We start from the raw sequence: 17,970 nt of genomic DNA, 5'->3' as shown, positions 1-17,970 counted from the left end.
AGGGACTATGGTGGTCTGCTTGAAACATGTTGGTATTACAGACTCGGTCAGGGACATGTTGAAAATGTCAGTGAAGACACCTGCCAGTTGGTCAGCACATGCCCGGAGCACACATCCTGGTAATCCGTCAGGCCCCGCAGCCTTGTGTATGTTGACCTGTTTAAAGGTCTTACTCATGTCGGCTACAGAGAGCGTGATCACACAGTCATCCGGAACAGCTGATGCTCTCATGCATGCCTCGGTGTTGCTTGCCTCGACGCGAGCATAAAGTGATTTAGCTCATCTGGTTGGCTCGTGTCACTGGGCAGCTCGCGGCTGTGCTTCCCTTTGTAGTCTGTAATAGTTTGCAAGCCCTGCCACAAGACAAGCATCGGAGCCGGTGTAGTATGATTCAATCTTAGCCCTGTATTTACGCTTTGCCTGTTTGATGGTTCGTCGCAGGGCATAGCAGGATTTCTTGTAAGCTTCCGGGTTAGAGTCCCGCACCTTGAAAGTGGCAGCTCTACCCTTTAGCTCAGTGCGAATGTTGCCAGCAATCCATGGCTTCTGGTTGGGGTATGTACGTACACTCACTGTGGGGACGACGTCCTTGATGCACTTATTGATAAAGCCAGTGACTGATGTGGTGTACTCCTCAATGCCATCGGAAGAATCCCGGAACATGTTCCAGTCTGTGATAGCAAAACAGTCCTGTAGTTTAGCATCTGTTTCATCTGACCACTTTTTTATAGACTGAGTCACTGGTGCTTCCTGCTTTAATTTTTGCTTGTAAGCAGGAATCAGGAGGATAGAGTTGTGGTCGGATTTACCAAATGGAGGGCGAGGGAGAGCTTTGTACGCGTCTCTGTGTGGAGTACAGGTGATTTTTAGATTTTTTTTTTTCCCTCTGGTTGCACATTTAACATGTTGATAGAAATTTGGTAGAACTGATTTAAGGTTCCCTGCATTAAAGTCTCCGGCCACTAGGAGCGCCGCCTCTTGGTGAGTGGTTTCCTGTTTGCTTATTTCCTTATACAGCTGACTGAGTGCAGTCTTAGTGCCAGCATCTGTCTCTGGTGGTAAATAAACAGCCACAAAAAGTATAGCTGAAAACTCTCTAGGCAAGTAGTGTGGCCTGCAATTATCACAATATACTCTACTTCAGGCGAGAAAAATCTAGAGACTTCCTTAGATTTTGTGCACCAGCTATTTACAAATATACACAGACCGCCCCCCCCTCGTCTTACCGGAGTGTGCTGTTCTATCTTGCCGGTGCAGTATATATCCCGCTAGCTGAATATCCATGTCGTCATTCAGCCACGATTCCGTGTAACATAGGATTTTAAAGTTTTTGATGTCCCGTTGGTAGGATATTCGTGATCGTACCTAGTCTAATTTATTGACCAACGATTGCTGGTAACGGCAACTTTCCCAGTCGCCTTCTCCGGGTCCTGACCAGGCATCCGGCTCTTTGTCCTCAGTACCTGCGTCTCTTCCTCTTGCAAATAACAGGGATGTCGGCCCTGTGGGGTGTTTGGAGAATGACTTGTGCATCGTCCTTGTTGTAGAAAAAATCTTTGTCTAATCCGAGGTGAGTGATCGCTGTCCTGATATCCAGAAGCTCTTTTTTGCCATAAGATACCGTAGCAGAAACATTATGTACAAAATAAGTTACAAATAACGTGAAAAAAACACATAAGAGCACAATTGGTTGGGCGCCCGTAAAACTGCTGCTATTTCTTCCGGTGCCATTTTACAGGGGCTGAATACTTATGTAAATAAGGTATTTCTGGGTTTTGTTTTTGGTGTTTTTTTGAAGGAACTTGCTAAGATTTCTAAACTTGTTTTCACTTTGTCATTATGGGGTGTTTTCTGTAGATGGATGAGGATTATAATTTTTTTTAAATCAATTTTAGAACAAGGCTGTAACGTAGCAAAATGTGGAAAAAGGGAAGGGGTCTGAAATATTTTCTGAATGCAATGTAAATAGTTCCAGGCGCTAACTGCTCCTAATTTCAGCTCTTATCACTCCAAAAGCAATGGATTTAAACATACACTTGGACAGTAACATATTACTTGTTCTTTTCTTATCTTAATGCTTGGCAGATGTTCACCCTGTCTTTACTGGTCTTTACTTGCCTATACTGAGTAAGTTCTGGTAGAAGCATATTTGACCTCTGAATTAAGGTGTGGGGAGAGAACAGGTCAGACAAGGTTGATCTCTTCTGTGACTTGCGTTGGGCAGTGTCATGTACATGGAATTCAAGGATCACCCAGAATGATCTGAAATCTCTTTGATTGACAGACTGGCTGACTAACTTACTACCAGCTGGAGTCCCAGTGGTATTAAGATGGATATAATGTACTATAGTCTTAAATGGCACCCAGCCGTTCCTTATATAGTACACTACTTTTTGACCAGTAGTGCGCTATATAGGGGAATAGGGTGCCATTTGGGATGTGCCCAGTGTTACTGAAGTGAAATAAGGCAGTACATAACAGAAGGTTATAATATACAGTATGTTAACGATAAACCACTCTGAAGTTATTAATGCCCCCTGGATACTCGGTTGTCTAAATAAGGGTGTGAAATGTTCCAAGCAAGTTTGAAGCCTGCATACGGACATGTTATGGGAAAATTGTTTTTGTTTTGCCTAAAATAATAAGGTACACACACAGGAAGTGGGGAGTTCTCCTATTTAAAAAAAATAAAAATTTTATCTCCTACCATCCGCCCCACACAGCTCCTCGAGTAATGGCCTTTCCAGACCTTCTCTAAACAGCTCGTGTTTACTGTGAGCAACCTCTTACCAAATTACCAGCTGTGTCCCTGGTCCTGTGTTTTGTCTTTCCACAGGGATTTCCCTTCTCTGCAACCCAACCCCCATCCCCTGTCGCTCCGATTCCCACCCACTAATGCCTCCAACCACAAGTCGTCCCTTATCGTCTGATATGGCCTTTCTGTTGAATGAAGGACAAACTCTGAAGGCAAAAGAGTATGTACAGAGGAAGTATACTAAGGTCATCTGTTTCAGTAGAAATTCCTCTGTTACACTTGGAGCATGAACTGTGTGACACTTGATCATTGTACTTTATCAAGCACCTAGTTCTGTTGTTTTAAGGTAAAGAACCAGGGAAGGGGACATCTATAGTACATAGTAGGGCAGAGGGTGCAGGAGAAGACTTTGACGTAGTTGAACCTATGTTGATCTGGCACTCTCATTGTAAGATGTAGGACATTTAGTTGAGTCCAGTGTACGCTTACTATCCAAGGTCAAACTGTAGCTTCCTGTTTTTTGTTGCATATTCAATGGGCAGACGGTGACCTCTTGTGTAGATTGTTCCATTTACAACCACTATGTTTAGCAAACAAAATACAGCACAGGACAGTTCAAACTACTTTAAGTACTGTGTAATAGTCGGTAAAAGGCAGCATCTCTAAGCCGTGCTTTTCGGTTAGTTTCAGGTCATGTTTCAACCTGCATGTCATTCCTGACATTATCAAGTAGTATGGAACTGAAAAATGTTGAGATAGATGTTCCTCTGCAAGAAAAGAATCTAACACCAACCTGCATATTGGTGCTTTAAATCTTGATCTAGTCTTCTGAGTTTAGCTTGCCTATTATTAGCTTTTCTCATCTACCTGTTGAATAGTCCAACATCTATTATGTGCTGTGTGAGTAAAGCATTGGAAAGCAGGAGGTTACTAAATCGGGCCTTGGTAAGCTGCTGGGGATAGTAATAAGAAGGGTGAAAACACGCTTTGGTGATGACTTTTCACTTCCTTATGTTATGAAATACATTTTTCCAAGACAAATATAATTATTTATGTTCTGAATCGGTAGGTGGGGGCTGTCTCAAACATATCATTAACAGTATATCCAAAAAGTTGCATTTTGTAATCTAATACGTCCGACAATAAGCACCTAGCTGTGTTGACAAAGCGGTGCGGGTTTCTCATAACTTTTGAGGATTTTACATTTTGTGGTCGCCGTCTTCCAAGTTGTTTCCTCGGGTTGCAAAATTAACATAACATAACACGAGCTGAATGAAATGTAAAAGGCTTTGAAAATAAAGGGCTTGGTATACGCTCAGTGATCTGTTAACATTTCACAGAGACGCTTGTTTTTTAACGGATTATGATAGAGACTTGAGGTTTGGACCAATTGTTTTCTTAGAAGATTATCTACACAACTGAACATTATTACCCATTGGTCAAAAGATGCGGTTTTGATTGGACACCCTATAATAAGTTCTGACTGACTCCATAGTTAACACTTACTATTTCATCACCGGCCTGTACAGTAGACCTAATCGGGCAGAATGCTCAGCTACCTACAGATGTCCGATCTTAATTTGATCACTGTTTTGTCGCTGAAAAGTTCAGCATCAGGAAATTCAAATGAGCCTGAAAACCCAGAGTTATTATTTTTTTTTATTTCCATGCGGGGCAGTTGAGTCATTGGAACCAGTGCCAGCTCTCGCTCGCTCAAACGTTAAAAGCACCAGACAGAATATCAATAAATATCCCACTGCTACTGTAGGCCTATAGGTCCTATTACTGCAACGTTCAAATACATTAAAAAAATACTAATTCTGAGATGCATCAATACACATCAACAATCGTTGTTTTATATAGCTTAACACAAGAATGATATTGGTCTCCACAACGACATACGTGTCAAGTGTATCCGAAATGCAGCTGTACAGTAAGCTAAACCTTAGGCTACAGTAGGCTATCTAAACTAATTGCATACAGGCCTATAATATCACAAAGACAAGATGAAATTGAGAATAGTGAGGTAGCCTATGGAATGGAGTGTAAGGTCGCATCAAAGAGAGCAACTGAATTTTAAACAGAAAAAAAACATGATTTTTAGTGTGTGTGTGTATATATGTATATATGTGTGTGTGTATATATATATATATATATATATATATATATATATATATATATATATATATACACAGTGTATTCAGACCCCTTGACTTTTTCCACATTTTGTTAAGGTACAGCCTTCTTCTAAAATGGATGACTTTTTTTTTCTCCATTAATATTCACACAATATCCCATAATAACAAAGCAAAAAACGTATTTTTAGAAATTTTTGCAAATGTATTAAAAATAAGTAAGTATTCAGATCCTTTACTCAGCACTTTGTCGAAGCACCTTTGGCAGCGATTACAGCCTTGAGTCTTCTTGGATATGATGCTACAAGCTTGGAACATCTATTTGGAGTTTCTCCCATTTCTTCTCTCTCTCAAGCTCTGTCAGGTTAGATGGGGAGCGTCGCTGCACAGCTGTTGTCAGGTGTCTCCAGAGATGTTTGATCGGGTTCAAGTCCGGGCTCTGGCTGGGCCACTCAAGGACATTCAGAGACTTGTCCCGAAGCCACTCCTGCTTTGTCTTGGCTGTGTGCTTAGGGTCGTTGTCCTGTTGGAAGGTGAACCTTCGCTCCAGTATGAGGTCGTGAGTACTCTGGAGCAGGTTTTCATCAATGATCACTCTCTGTACATTGCTCCGTTCATCTTTCCCTCGATCCTGACTATTCTCCCAGTTCCTGCTGCTGAAAAACATCCCCACAACATTATGCTGCCACCACCATGCTTCACTGTAGGGATGGTGCCAAGTTTCCTTCAGACATGACGCTTGGCATTCAGGCCAAAGAGTTCAATCTTGGTTTCATCAGACCAGAGAATCTTGTTTCTCATGATCTGAGAGTCCTTTAGGCCTTTCCTTCTTTTGGCAAACTCCAAATGGGCTGTCATGTGCCTTATTCTGAGGAGTGGCTTCCGTCTGGACACTTTACAATAAAGCCCTGATTGGTGGAGTGCTGCAGAGATCTTTGTCCTTCTGGAAGGTTCCCCCATCTCCACATAGGAGCTCTGTCAGTGACCATCGGGTTCTTGGTCACCTCCCTGACCACGGCTCTTCTCCCCCAATTGCTCAGTTTGGCCGGGTGGCCAGCTCTAGGAGGAGTCTTGGTGGTTCCAAACTTCTTCCATTTAAGAATGATGGGGGCCACTGTGTTCTTGGGGACCTTCAATGCAGCAGAAATGTTTTGGTACCCTTCCCCAGATCTGTGCCTCAACACAATCCTGTCCCGGAGCTCTATGGATAATTTATTCGACCTCATGGCTTGGTTTTTGCTCTGACATGCACTGTCAACTATGAGATCTTTATATATTGACAGGTTTGTGTCTTTCCAAATCATGTCAATTGAATTTACCACCGGTGGACTCCAATCATGTTGTAGAAACATCTCAAGGATGATCAATGGAAACGGGATGTACCTGAGCTCAATAATGAGTCTCATAGAAAAGGGTCTGAATACTTATGTAAAGGTATTTGTTTATTTTTATACATTTACAAAAATATGGCCGTAACATAACAAAGTGGAAAAAGGGAAGGGGTCTGAATACTTTCCGAATGCACTGTTGTTATGGTCTTGTAATGAACAACGTCACTTAGATCACATGATTTGACCTAGCTTCCCATGCACACTGCAACAACCTCATCTTTTCTGTTTTACGATTTACTTCTCTAATGCGATTTTACTATTTCACAGTGAAACCAATTTTTTAATTTTTTTTTAATTTTTTTTTTTAACCAAAACCAGAGATGCTGGATTTATTTAAAGAAATGTTGCTCGGACGTTGAAAACAATAAAGTGTATTCGAATGGAGACTTGTGGATTCATCAGATGTATAATACTAAGGTAATGCCGCTACTGTAGGTACGTTATCTTAGATTGACATGATTAAATCAGCCTAATCTCAACAGCCCTATGCAAATCAGAGGCTTGAGGCAAAGTCTGTTGTCGTCTATAAGGATATGTTTATCAGAAGTCATCAGAAAGCAATCATCCAGAAGTGATTTATAAGATTAGCTTACAGGGAATCTGTTCCAAACCCTCGTCTCAGCAACTAGAGCACCCTAGAAACATCTGAGCAGGCATGTAATCTCATTCGTTGGCAGGCTTGTTCATGGGAGTAAGATCCACACAGAGTTGCTGATGTGATTTCGGAGTGAATCACCTCGAAGAAGCAGTGTGTGGTGGCGGTCTGTGTTTGGGATAATGAATAGCAAACACATACAAAGTAACACCTGATTGAATTGAGTGTTGGAAAAGCGTCCCAGGCATGCTATTGTAGCCAGGCTCAAGAAGGCGGACAGATGGCTAGCGGACACGGTGTTGTTTGGACTGGAGGATATGAGAGGAAGTTGATAAACTCGCTGTGAATGTGATGGATGGCAGGGCTGTGTTGTTTCACCGCCCTGCCCACAGGTTCACGGCTCTAGCGCAGCGTGCAGGGAGGTAAAGTAAAGCTGATTTAGCCCTTTGCTTATTACTGACAGTGGGGGAGTTCACTCACTCACTGAACTGAAGTTTCACCGATACACCAGGCTTAAGAGATTTCTGCGACCGACTGACTGAGGGGGCCCACTGTGTGAAGGGATTTAAAGTACAGGAGACTACAGATTTTCTGATGTCACAGCCTGGGCGGGGCATTAAGGTAGGCCCGGTCTCCTCTGCTCCAACAGTCATAGCATAGCGGAGTCTGTCTTTGAACGCAGTGGAGATGGCAGGTATTTAAGAGGGGGAGAATTCAACACTGAGGCCAAGAGGTAAGAAGGCGTTACAGGGTAATGATTGGAGGAGATGATCTGTTTTTAGGATGAATGTGTAATGTTCAAACCTGTAGCCAGCATTTGAAAAGAAAGTACAGGTTGACTTGAGGCACTCTAGTTTTGCTCTACTTCCTAGAGCACCCTGTCTAACTTTTGTTGCGTTGTTTTTTTCCTAAGACAATGTTGAAGGGGAACATAGTGGGTATACGTGCCTTCAGTTTTAGGATTGTATACACTTGTGCATTACTGCTATGATTCTTGAAAGTACATGCCTGGGTAATAACTTAAGACAAGACAATGTAAGCCATGTTGCTTGCACTGTCATACAAGAATGTTGTAAGACCCGTTGGTTTGAGCAGCTAGTTTACTGGTTGTAGTTTGCTTGGATTCAATGGTTTTGTGGGAGTGTACAGTAAGAGTTTCTGTTAACCCTGTATGTGTGAGGCCGTACAGTAGATTACTCAGGCAAGGCAATAAAAAAAAAAAGTGGTGTGGACGTTGGTGGTGGTATGCATTGTTGCACTCTCGCTTCTTAAAATACACAGGGTGTTGTCCAGAGGAGAGCAGGAAGGCTTGTTTGCATAGCCACTTTTGTTTGTCGCTTTGTTCATGAACCTACCTTTTCCCAAGGGACCTTTTAGGTTACACAGCCGGTAAGAGACTTCAACAGCGAGAAGGCTTCCTAATCTTTATGCATCAACTCTCAGTAAAATAACTTCAGCTTGGCAACTCCAAGAACACTCTTGTCAGTCATAAGCATAAACAATCTGTTTTGCCCCTCAAGTATTTACTTTTTCCCCTCGGGGTTTCCCATTGATTACGAAAGAATTTCATGGAAGAGGCTGAAAATGTCTTTCATGGGAACATACCTATGTTCCAGCTGCAAACATGTCCATTGGAATGCAAGGAATTTAGACAGCCCTTGTGGTGATGTTATTTGTGCCTTTTTCTTATTGGTTCAAAACAAATATATAAGAATGGCATATCAGGATATTACTTGTTTAAAAATGGTAACAATCAAAACGGAATGTATTTAATACCGGCCAGTGAGTAGGCTTGAGCAGGTTGCCTGCTTCCCAGCCCCTTCAGCTTATTCATTTAGAGGAGTGAGTAGCAGCCTCCCTGATGCCGGCGATCGATATTGCAATACTTGTTTTATAGGTTCGTTAATTATGTTTGCCCCTAACAAAGACCAGGAAGTAGCCATCAAAGGTACGACACTATAACGTCTATGGATTGATTTGGAGACGCATAGTCATTACTGTTGAACTTCTATGGACTGTTGTGTGTGTCTCTCTCTCTCTCTCTCTGCCTCTCTCTCTCTCCTCTCTCTCATATGCACACACACGAAGGCATCTCAGGTATATGAAAGTCAGTAGCAGTATCTGGATATTATGCCTTTGAGCTGTAGTCCTATTTGTGCATCGTCAGACAATAATGGAAGGAACAGGCCACATGCCTTTGATGCTAATCTAACAGTAGGATTCTGAAAATGCAATCTGGCTGCTTGTGTGCCGTCTGGATGTATTTAGTTATTGTCTGCTTTAGGTAGACTGAATGCGGACCTTCCTGCAGCTGCGTTGCACATTTGCGCAGTACCAGGTGTGAGCAAAAACATCAGAGGCTGATTTCACTCTACATCTGTTTTCATATTTCACACTACTGTAGTGATTCATCAACTGTTGGTGCCAGACTAACAGTAACTGATGGCTGGCAATGGTACCCTAGAGTTCACACAACTACTGTGTGTGTTCTGATACAGTCTGGCAACTGGCAAGTCCATAAGTATAGTAGGCCTCGTTCGACTTGTCTACCAAGGTTACACTCTTAGGAAAAAAAGTTGCTATCTAGAACCTAGAAGGGTTTGCCGGATGTCACCATTTGAAGAACCATTTTTGGTTCCATTTTTGGTTCCAACTCTTTCCACAGAGGGTTCAATCTACCTGGAACCCAAAAGGGCTCTACTGGGAACCATAAATGGTTCTCCTATGGGGACAGCCAAAGAACCCTTTTGTGTACTTACATCATTGGAGGCTGGTGGGGGGAGCTATTGAAGGACGGGCTCATTGTAATGGCTGGAATAAAATAATGGAACAGTACCAAACAAATGGAAACCACGTTTGCCTCCGTTCAATTTATTCTGTTCCAGCCATTACAATGAGCCTGTCCTCCTATAGTTCCTCCCACCAGCCGCCACTGGTATACATACACAGGATACACTCTGGTACACAGGATCAGCTGTATCAAGCCTGTGATCAATAAAAGACACGGGAAACAAAGGCACCAGACTTGTCATTTCCTCCTGTCTATTGACCAATAAGCATGTTCCCTGGTTGTGAATGGGTTTGTTTATGCACGCCAGACCTATATGCAGGGAAACACTTGGGGGTAAATGTAGGCTTAAACGGGTCAAGCTGCAACATGTCTCCGTCTGTCATCAGTCACCTCACTGTCTGGCAGAGGCTGCTGCTGCAGAAACATGGGCTTGGATGAGGAAAACAGTCCTTTTGTCTCTGCCTCCGTCACATGTTCTCAGAAGTGTCTGGATATGGCTCCGGAGAAAAGCTAGGCTGTCTTATAAACCAAACAATATTCTGTTTTGTCTTGAGGACTTTTGACTATTGGTTATATTGGCACCTGCTTTTTGCTTCCAGAGTCTAAAGTATCGCTGTTGTAATTTGTAGACATGACACTTAAATGTTCTTTCCTATCTGTGGAAAGAAAGTAAATCTTGGCATAATTTTGGCGAATGGTATAACATTTACATAGGGAGAGAGTAGCTCATTCCCATAATCGCATTGCCAAACAAACCTTTTAGAGCCATGAAATCTGGACTTTGTACCCTAGCCTGGTGCGGACCACAGTAGTCTGTCTGTTTTAGCTGGGGGCGTCTGTTGACATATTTAGTCACAAGGCTATTCATGGCCATTTCTGGTGGTTCTAGACTAGTTTTGTCTGTGTGTTGAATATAACTGTTGATTTAACACTGTCTTCCCTGCCTAATGTCTGTTTCTGAGGCTCTAGGCTTCTGGATGCATAAGTCCCACGCTTTTGTTAAAATCTAAAGCAGTTAAATGACTTTTAATTGCATCATTGTGCAACTATTGTGAATGAAGGTGGGGGCTTACTGGTGTGATTACATGATTAGAACCATGGAATATTTGAGAATAGAACCCCCGAAAGGAACTAATAGTAATTTCAAGTCAGGGCTTAGTGGGCCTGGGCCTCTCAAGTTAAGACATTGCAAAAATGACCTCTGAAGAAATCACATACACTACAGATCACGCAGCTTAGTCAATTGTGTTACTCCCCACTGAATTAACCCCTTGAATAACTAATGACAGCTTTCATTTATAGATAGTATTATGTATATTGCATTTCACTGCCAGTTTCTCATACTGTAATGTACAGTATCCCTCTGAAGGACAAAGTGTGTGTGACACCTTATCAGGAGATTTGTCTGTTTTTAAAAAAAACGCATGCATGTTTGCTTTGGCTGACTGCGTTAGCTGTTGCAGTCAGGTTAGAGCTAATCTGTCTGTACAGTGAGAAACATTTTCAATCCAACCTAAAGAAACAAGAACAAGAAAAAATCAACCATATGATTACACTCTCCCCAGTTAGCCCAGTCAGTTTTAATGATGGTGTAATTAGTATAAAGTAATGATTGGCCACACATTTCTTCTGACAGATGGTCAGACTTTTCTATTCAGTTGTACGCGCCACACCGCAGATGCCACTTTACTCTGTATCGTTGGGGAAGGGCTAGTCAGTAATTCCTGTTGTATTCAGCGCATGTGACAAATACAATTTGATTTGATAATAATATTGCTGATTCAGTGATTTAAAGGGAAGACTGATGGGTTTTAAAAGACACCTGTAGAGTCATTTAGAGAACAGTTCAGAGGAACAGAAACTTTGATCACTGTGCTCCACCTTTTTGTTTCCTGTTTCACATGGGTTACCTTTCACCACACCGTCCTCAGGCCTGATGGACAAATCACTGCACTTGTCTTGTGACTTGTTTGCAAAGGGAGCCCAAGCTCTTTCATCTAATAGCTGCTTACTTTAAGTTGGGAAGAAAGGATTCCTTTCATGCTATATAATATGTGTAATCAGATTGTTTTATGCAATAACAGAATCATGTCTCATGAAATTTAGTTTTTAGATCTATTGCGAATGGTTAGAATTATTTTCGTGACAAATGACTGCATTCTCTTTTTCTACCTGTTCAATGTTTCTTATTTATATGGATACCATCAGGGAAAGATGTGTATTCATACCAGTGAAATACTACCATATTGTTTTAGACTGTAACAGGCTGATAATATTGTGTTAATATTATTGTGTGAGGCTCATCTTGTCCCTTTTCCTACGGACAGAGTGTCAACCAAAAGCAAGGCACCCTCTCCTCCAGTATCAGTGAAGGGCCTGGAAGGTGCAGGCCTCTCCCAGAGACACTCTGTATCAGGATATCCTCTGATGACCATGGACCAGAAAGAGAACCTACTTGAACAGGACCTGACTCTGGTTGTGGTTCTGCCAGGCGGAGTGGAGAAGACGGCCACTGTCCATGGCAGGTGAGACTTGGGCTTAAGTCCCACACGGCACCTATTTAGTGCCTATGGATCCCGGAAATGTTCTATATGCACAAAAAGCTTATTTCTCTCAAGTTTTGTGAACAAATTTGTTTACAACCCTGTTAGTGAGCCAGATGACTCAGGTTTTGAGGGAGCGTGCAATTGGCATGCTGACTGCAGGGATGTCCAACAGAGCTGTTGCCAGAGAATTGCATGTTCCTTTCTCTACCATAAGCCACCTCCAATGTTGTTTTAGAGAATTTAGCAGTACATCCAACCGGACTCTCAACTGCAGGCCACGTGTAACCACGCCAGGACCACCCATGGCTGTGCCCCTGCCCAGTCATGCAAAATCCATAGATTAGGGCCTAATGAATTTATTTCAATAGACTGATTTCCTTCTATGAACTGTCACTCAGTAACATTTTTGAAATTGTCGCATGTTACGTTTATATTTTTATTCAGTATAAAATGGTATATGATTACTGCACATCCTACCATTTACATCATCTTTCCAAGGCTCTAATGTAATGTCCTATTTCTCTGTCAGATATTGTAGGTGGTGCAGTAAAAGCTGTGGTTTTGGTTAACAGTACTTGAACCATTAATTGCACCAAAAAGTTTTATGATGTGGCTGATTCCTTTCCACTTGTTAAGGTTTAATGATGTTATTTACGTTTTAGGCCCAGTAATCACATTTTATGGTTTAAATATGTGTAAAAAATACATTTCCTGAACTTATATCTCCTATATATAGGACACACTTCAAAAATAAATCATAAGGAATGTCTTTTGCCATTTATGAATGTTTTGTTCAATGTGTTTCTATGGGATTTGGTTCCATTGGTGAAATTCAATATTTTTTTGATACCTAAAGGGGTCATAAAATGTAAAATCAAATAGCTAAATGATCCATGGACAATTCCATGTCAGTTTATACCCCCCCCCCCCCCCCAAAAAAAAAAAATCTTAGACTTTAGAGAATTAGATAAGATTAATATGTGTAGACTGTGTAATTTGCTACAGGCCCCCTGCACACACATTTCATGAGTTAGTCTTATGAAGTCTGGACGATGAAACCCTCATCCACACCAATTCAGCTGAGACCAAAACGCCTAATCAGACAAACATAAGATTAATATCTCAGTCAAAAGGGCTTTGTTGTTTTTCAGAACAAGGACTTTGTGTCCTGGTATGAAACTACAGGCCCACACTCTTCACTCGCCATCACCAAAGTTTACTCAAGATATCATTCTTCTATTTTTTGCAAGACTCAAATACTCCACTGGTATATTGTGCCCCCTTGCCCTCTCTAGCTTTAATCAAGACCAACTTTTAATATAAAAGGATTAAGCATCAAATTCTTCACCCTCTTTTATTTTACAGAGTACAGTGAACTCATTATGATAAGGATTACACTTCTGGTATTATATTTCCAGAGACTGGAATTTGGAAACTGCTGCATAGCTTTGTGTGGATGCTGTTGCTAAATGGTTTTCCACATCACCAACAGTTGTTTGTGTGTGAAGCCCAAACTGACAGCTCCTTATGCAAAGCTTTATCACTGTGAAAAAGTAGTGTCATAATGCATTACTATTACGTAGAGTGTAAAAGTCTTCTGTGATAGCATCTACTTTCGTGAGAGTAGTTTCTCCTTGGCATTTGCAATTTCCACACAAAAGTTCAGTGTACACACAGCCTTTTATCCTTAGCTTGGGCGATTTATTACTACTAACCTTTTTGTGTTTTTCAGCAAGCCGATGATGGATTTGTTAGTTATGCTTTGTGCCAAGTACCACCTGAACCCATCAGGCCACACTATAGAGCTCGTCACCACCAACAGAAACCACATCAAGTTCAAACCCAATGCTTTGATCGGGGCCCTAGAGGCAGAGAAGGTTTTGCTCAAGCCCAAAGGAATGGAGGAAAAGAGTAAGAAGCCTGGCCCTCAGATGCCAGAGGTACAGTTGAGACATCTGTGGTAGAAATGTCCTAGATATAATAATTGTTATCTTGTAATGCATATATGAAATGATAGATATATGTTTTTGTTCTGGCAGTTTTTAATTAGGTTAGTCATGAGGTCTGATAATCTAATTTCTTTGACTCTTCAGGCAACTGTCCGTCTGGTAATAAACTATAAAAAGACCCAGAAGACTATTCTAAGAGTCAGCCCTCGAGTCCCCCTTGAAGACCTCTTACCAGCTATTTGTGAGAAATGTGAATTTGACCGACAGAGCACACTTTTATTAAGAGATGCCCAATCTGAGGATCCTTTGGATTTGACCTGTTCTCTCAATGATTTTGCAATTAGGGAGGTTTATGCAAGGGACACAAAAGGTAAGGGCTTCTCTTTAAAACCATCAGCCTTCAAAACATTCATCAATCTGAATAATTACTATACATTCTGAACTAATCTCGGCACTCAGAACCAAATCTCGTGTGTTTAGTCTGTCAACAAGAGACTTATTCTGAATAAACTTCATTCATTCATTTTACAATTAAACAGGTGCTTTTACTACCACATATAGTTGCCATCTTCTCTTCCATAGCTATGTACTCAGCAGATGTACCTGCCTCACCTACTACACCAACTCACCAAGATCATCTAGGTAATGTAACATGATTTTACTTGCCGATTTCTGTTTACCTCTGACATTATGCATTTGAAGTCCGTCAACACTTTTGACAGAAACTTAAGAAACGTTGTCAGTAAGATCAAATCGAAGTGTATTTGTCACGTGCGCCGAATACAACAGGTGTAGACCTTACAGTGAAATGGCCGAGATCTATATATTCCTAACAGATACCATTACACCCAGCAAAGATAAAATCCAGAAGGAGAAGGAAAACAAGGGATTGTTCAGTCTATTCAGGAAAAGTAAGAAGAAACCTGAACAGGTGTGTACTATGTTAATTTACAGGTCAGTTTTGGCTGATTATGAGTTAAATGGGTGTTGGGGTGGGGCATGGGGATACTGTCACAGCCATGTGATTGGATAGTTTTCTCTTTGCTTACTGCAGAAAACAGGCCTTTGATCAGGATCTGATTGGATGTTTGTTTGCTCTTTAAAGGGAATGACTGCCAGTGCCCCGGCGTCCCCAGTCTTCCCTAGCAGGCCTCGACCTCTCAGCATGAGCTCACTCAGTGCCCACTCCTCCACATTCAACTGCAGCACCATGCCTTCTGACATGCCAAAGAAGAGACGGGCCCCTCTGCCCCCCATGCTGGTGTCCCAGAGCTGCCCCTCTAACCTCAGCCATCGCCAGAGGTCCATCTCCACCTCGGAGCCCGAAACCCAAACGGATGGTGACCAGGTGAGTGGGACTCAACCCGACTGGACCTGTGTTCTGGCTTTACCAGGCCTGTTTGTAAAGGTAGTTATTAGTATGTCCAGGGAAATGGCTCGTGATGCATTTTAAAATTGAAATCCTAGACAAGTAAATCAATAATTTCAGGTAGGTTACTTCTTTGCATACTTCAACTAACTCGTTTTCCTCTTCTGTTGTGGAGATGACGACCGGTCTGAGTCGCAGCACAGAGTCTTCACTGAAGAGGACAAAGCGCAAGGCTCCTCCACCCCCCGCATCTCCTGGAGTGGTTGTCCAAGATGAAACTTTGCTAGATAGAGGTAAGAGAGGTTTCACTGAATTCATACGTACTGTATTGAATTGGCTTGAGCTCAAACCCCTGTCTAGATACTGTATTTCAGGTGTAGTTTCTTACATTAGGGAGTTACTTGAAAATAGCATCTTGAGGCAAGTTTTTTTTTGGGATGTTGGTGATTTAGTTCCTCTTTCTCCTGGTTTGAGACCTTGAGTACATACATTGTACTTTGGTCTCTAAAGTCAACAACTGAGAATAGTAAATAAGACCAATGATTGATCAGTGGGAGTTGCAGTCATTGTATTTGACTCTGATGCCTCCTAGTGGTCAATATGAAACAGTTACAGAATGAAATAGCTATGCTTGTGGAGCCTTCAGTACTCGAGAGTTTGAGTCTAAACTTGCTGAGGGAGATTCTGCGCTGGCGCAGCTTCCTGTTGTGTCTTCTACCCACTCTGCTCTGCTGCCTCTTTCACCACCTCCTCAAGCATCTCCTCTTCCTGCACTGGCCTGCTGCTTTTCCTTCCCACACTTTCTGTCAATCGGATGAACGTGCTATTCTGTTGGTTTTCTTGCTGCATGTTTACACCTCCCTGCATGAGTTTTCTTTGGCTCTTCTTTCAATGTACTTCAATATGATCAAATTGGTTAAAAAAATACACTCTTGAACACAACAATACAGACATAAATACATGCAATACTTAGTTGAGACATTGAACAACAGTTTCCAGACTTTTGATCATACAAAAAAAGCATGTATTTATATGGGTTTATAATTATAAAGTGATGGAAATCAGACACACTGTTATTCAAGTGAAACACCTCGGAAAGCACTATCCGGAAATCCACTACCTGCTATTGACTGAATACCGGCTTTTGGTTATATTTGTTACTGACTAGCTTAGATTGGGTTGCATGCTTTCTGTGAGGGAGGAATGATCTTTAGTGATCTTTAAAGTTTAAACATACATGAAGTACATTCTAATCACTCCCAGTCGTTCAGCAATACAGACAGCCCCGGGAGACTTTGCGTTGGATCTAGCCATCATCCTCTCTTGTTTATTCTGAAATGTGTTTTTTTGTATTTTCAAATGGCTCTTTTGATACTTGTTTCCGTCCTGTTCCTGTCTTTTGTAACATACTTAGTCCCCAGTTATGCTTTCCACACGTCAACTACTTGTGTTGTCAGACCTGAGTGTATTTCATAGGAACTTCATTTGTACGTTCAGTATTTCAATACTACACTAGCCAATTATCCCAGATCGTATGAATAAAAGATTTGACTGCTCTCTGCTTGTATTGCTACATCTTCCATCTGCCCTCCCTCCCCCGCTGGCTTCACATAATCGACTTCACAGAGGATGATCAAGCCCAGATTCTGGATGTCTCTCCCTGACGTCCCACGGCTGTTCATTTCAGTTAGACATCCCAGACTGCACAGTGAGGAGTCTCAGCTTTGTATAACCAGCCTGCTGAATATTCCTTCTGCTCTCTATTTTCCTGTGATGGCCTTGAAGTGCCGAGTGAAGAACTAGAGGGGAATATGAGATGCTAGATGTCTTCATTAAGCCCAATTCACTGGTCTGAAGTATCCCTAACACAATAATATTAGGTTCGCTGTTGTGTGATTTGTGAAAGTGACACTAGTAATTAGTGACATTTTTTTGTAATTAGTGACATTTTTGGCAGATACCAATATTTTCCTTGCCATAAAAACCGATACAGATTTAACCGATATTTCAAATTTTAGCGGCCTTAAGCATTCTAGTACAGTTAAATAGTTAGACCGCTGCGTCCATGCGTGTGTTTTAAGGCACTGCATCTCAGTACAGTCCCTGGTTCGAATCCAGACTGTATCACATCCAGCCGTGTTTGGGAGTCCCATAGGGCAGCGCACAATTGGCCCAGTGTCGTCTGGGTTTGACCGGGGTAGGCCTTCATTGTAAATAAGATTTTGTTATTAACTGACTTGCCTAGTTAAATAAAGGTTACACACACACACACACTGTCCAAAAAGTTATTTTGTTGGCATTTACGTATGTCCCCATTACCAGTAAAACATAATCAATCTCTTTCACTTACTTGCTGTGCTGTTTCGTTGTTCAATCGTTTCATTCTCAACCAGGATTTCATCTTACATGTCAAGCAGTGAAGTTTCAGCTCTGTCCGTC

General features: G+C 41.7%; 1 protein-coding gene across 4 annotated transcripts in view; it reads left to right on the top strand.

The window, feature by feature from the left end:
- cobll1b (cordon-bleu WH2 repeat protein-like 1b) overlaps nucleotides 1-17,970 on the top strand; it is a 34,321-nt gene that overhangs the window by 10,071 nt on the left and 6,280 nt on the right. The window contains exons 3-10 of one of the 4 annotated variants that reach the window (XM_014164118.3): nucleotides 2,837-2,975; nucleotides 11,995-12,192; nucleotides 13,946-14,153; nucleotides 14,307-14,532; nucleotides 14,745-14,804; nucleotides 14,999-15,093; nucleotides 15,268-15,510; nucleotides 15,707-15,824. In XM_014164118.3, coding sequence (XP_014019593.2) covers nucleotides 2,837-2,975; nucleotides 11,995-12,192; nucleotides 13,946-14,153; nucleotides 14,307-14,532; nucleotides 14,745-14,804; nucleotides 14,999-15,093; nucleotides 15,268-15,510; nucleotides 15,707-15,824 — 1,287 coding nt within the window. The other 3 variants (XM_014164121.3, XM_014164120.3, XM_014164119.3) reach the window with 3 other exon arrangements.

This window comes from Salmo salar, chromosome 21 (genome assembly GCF_965601325.2).
Source record: "Salmo salar chromosome 21, fSalSal1, whole genome shotgun sequence".
Taxonomy (NCBI): Eukaryota; Metazoa; Chordata; class Actinopteri; order Salmoniformes; family Salmonidae; genus Salmo; species Salmo salar.
The sequence above is the reverse complement of the archived record's forward strand: the minus strand, read 5'-3'. Positions and strand labels throughout refer to the sequence as shown.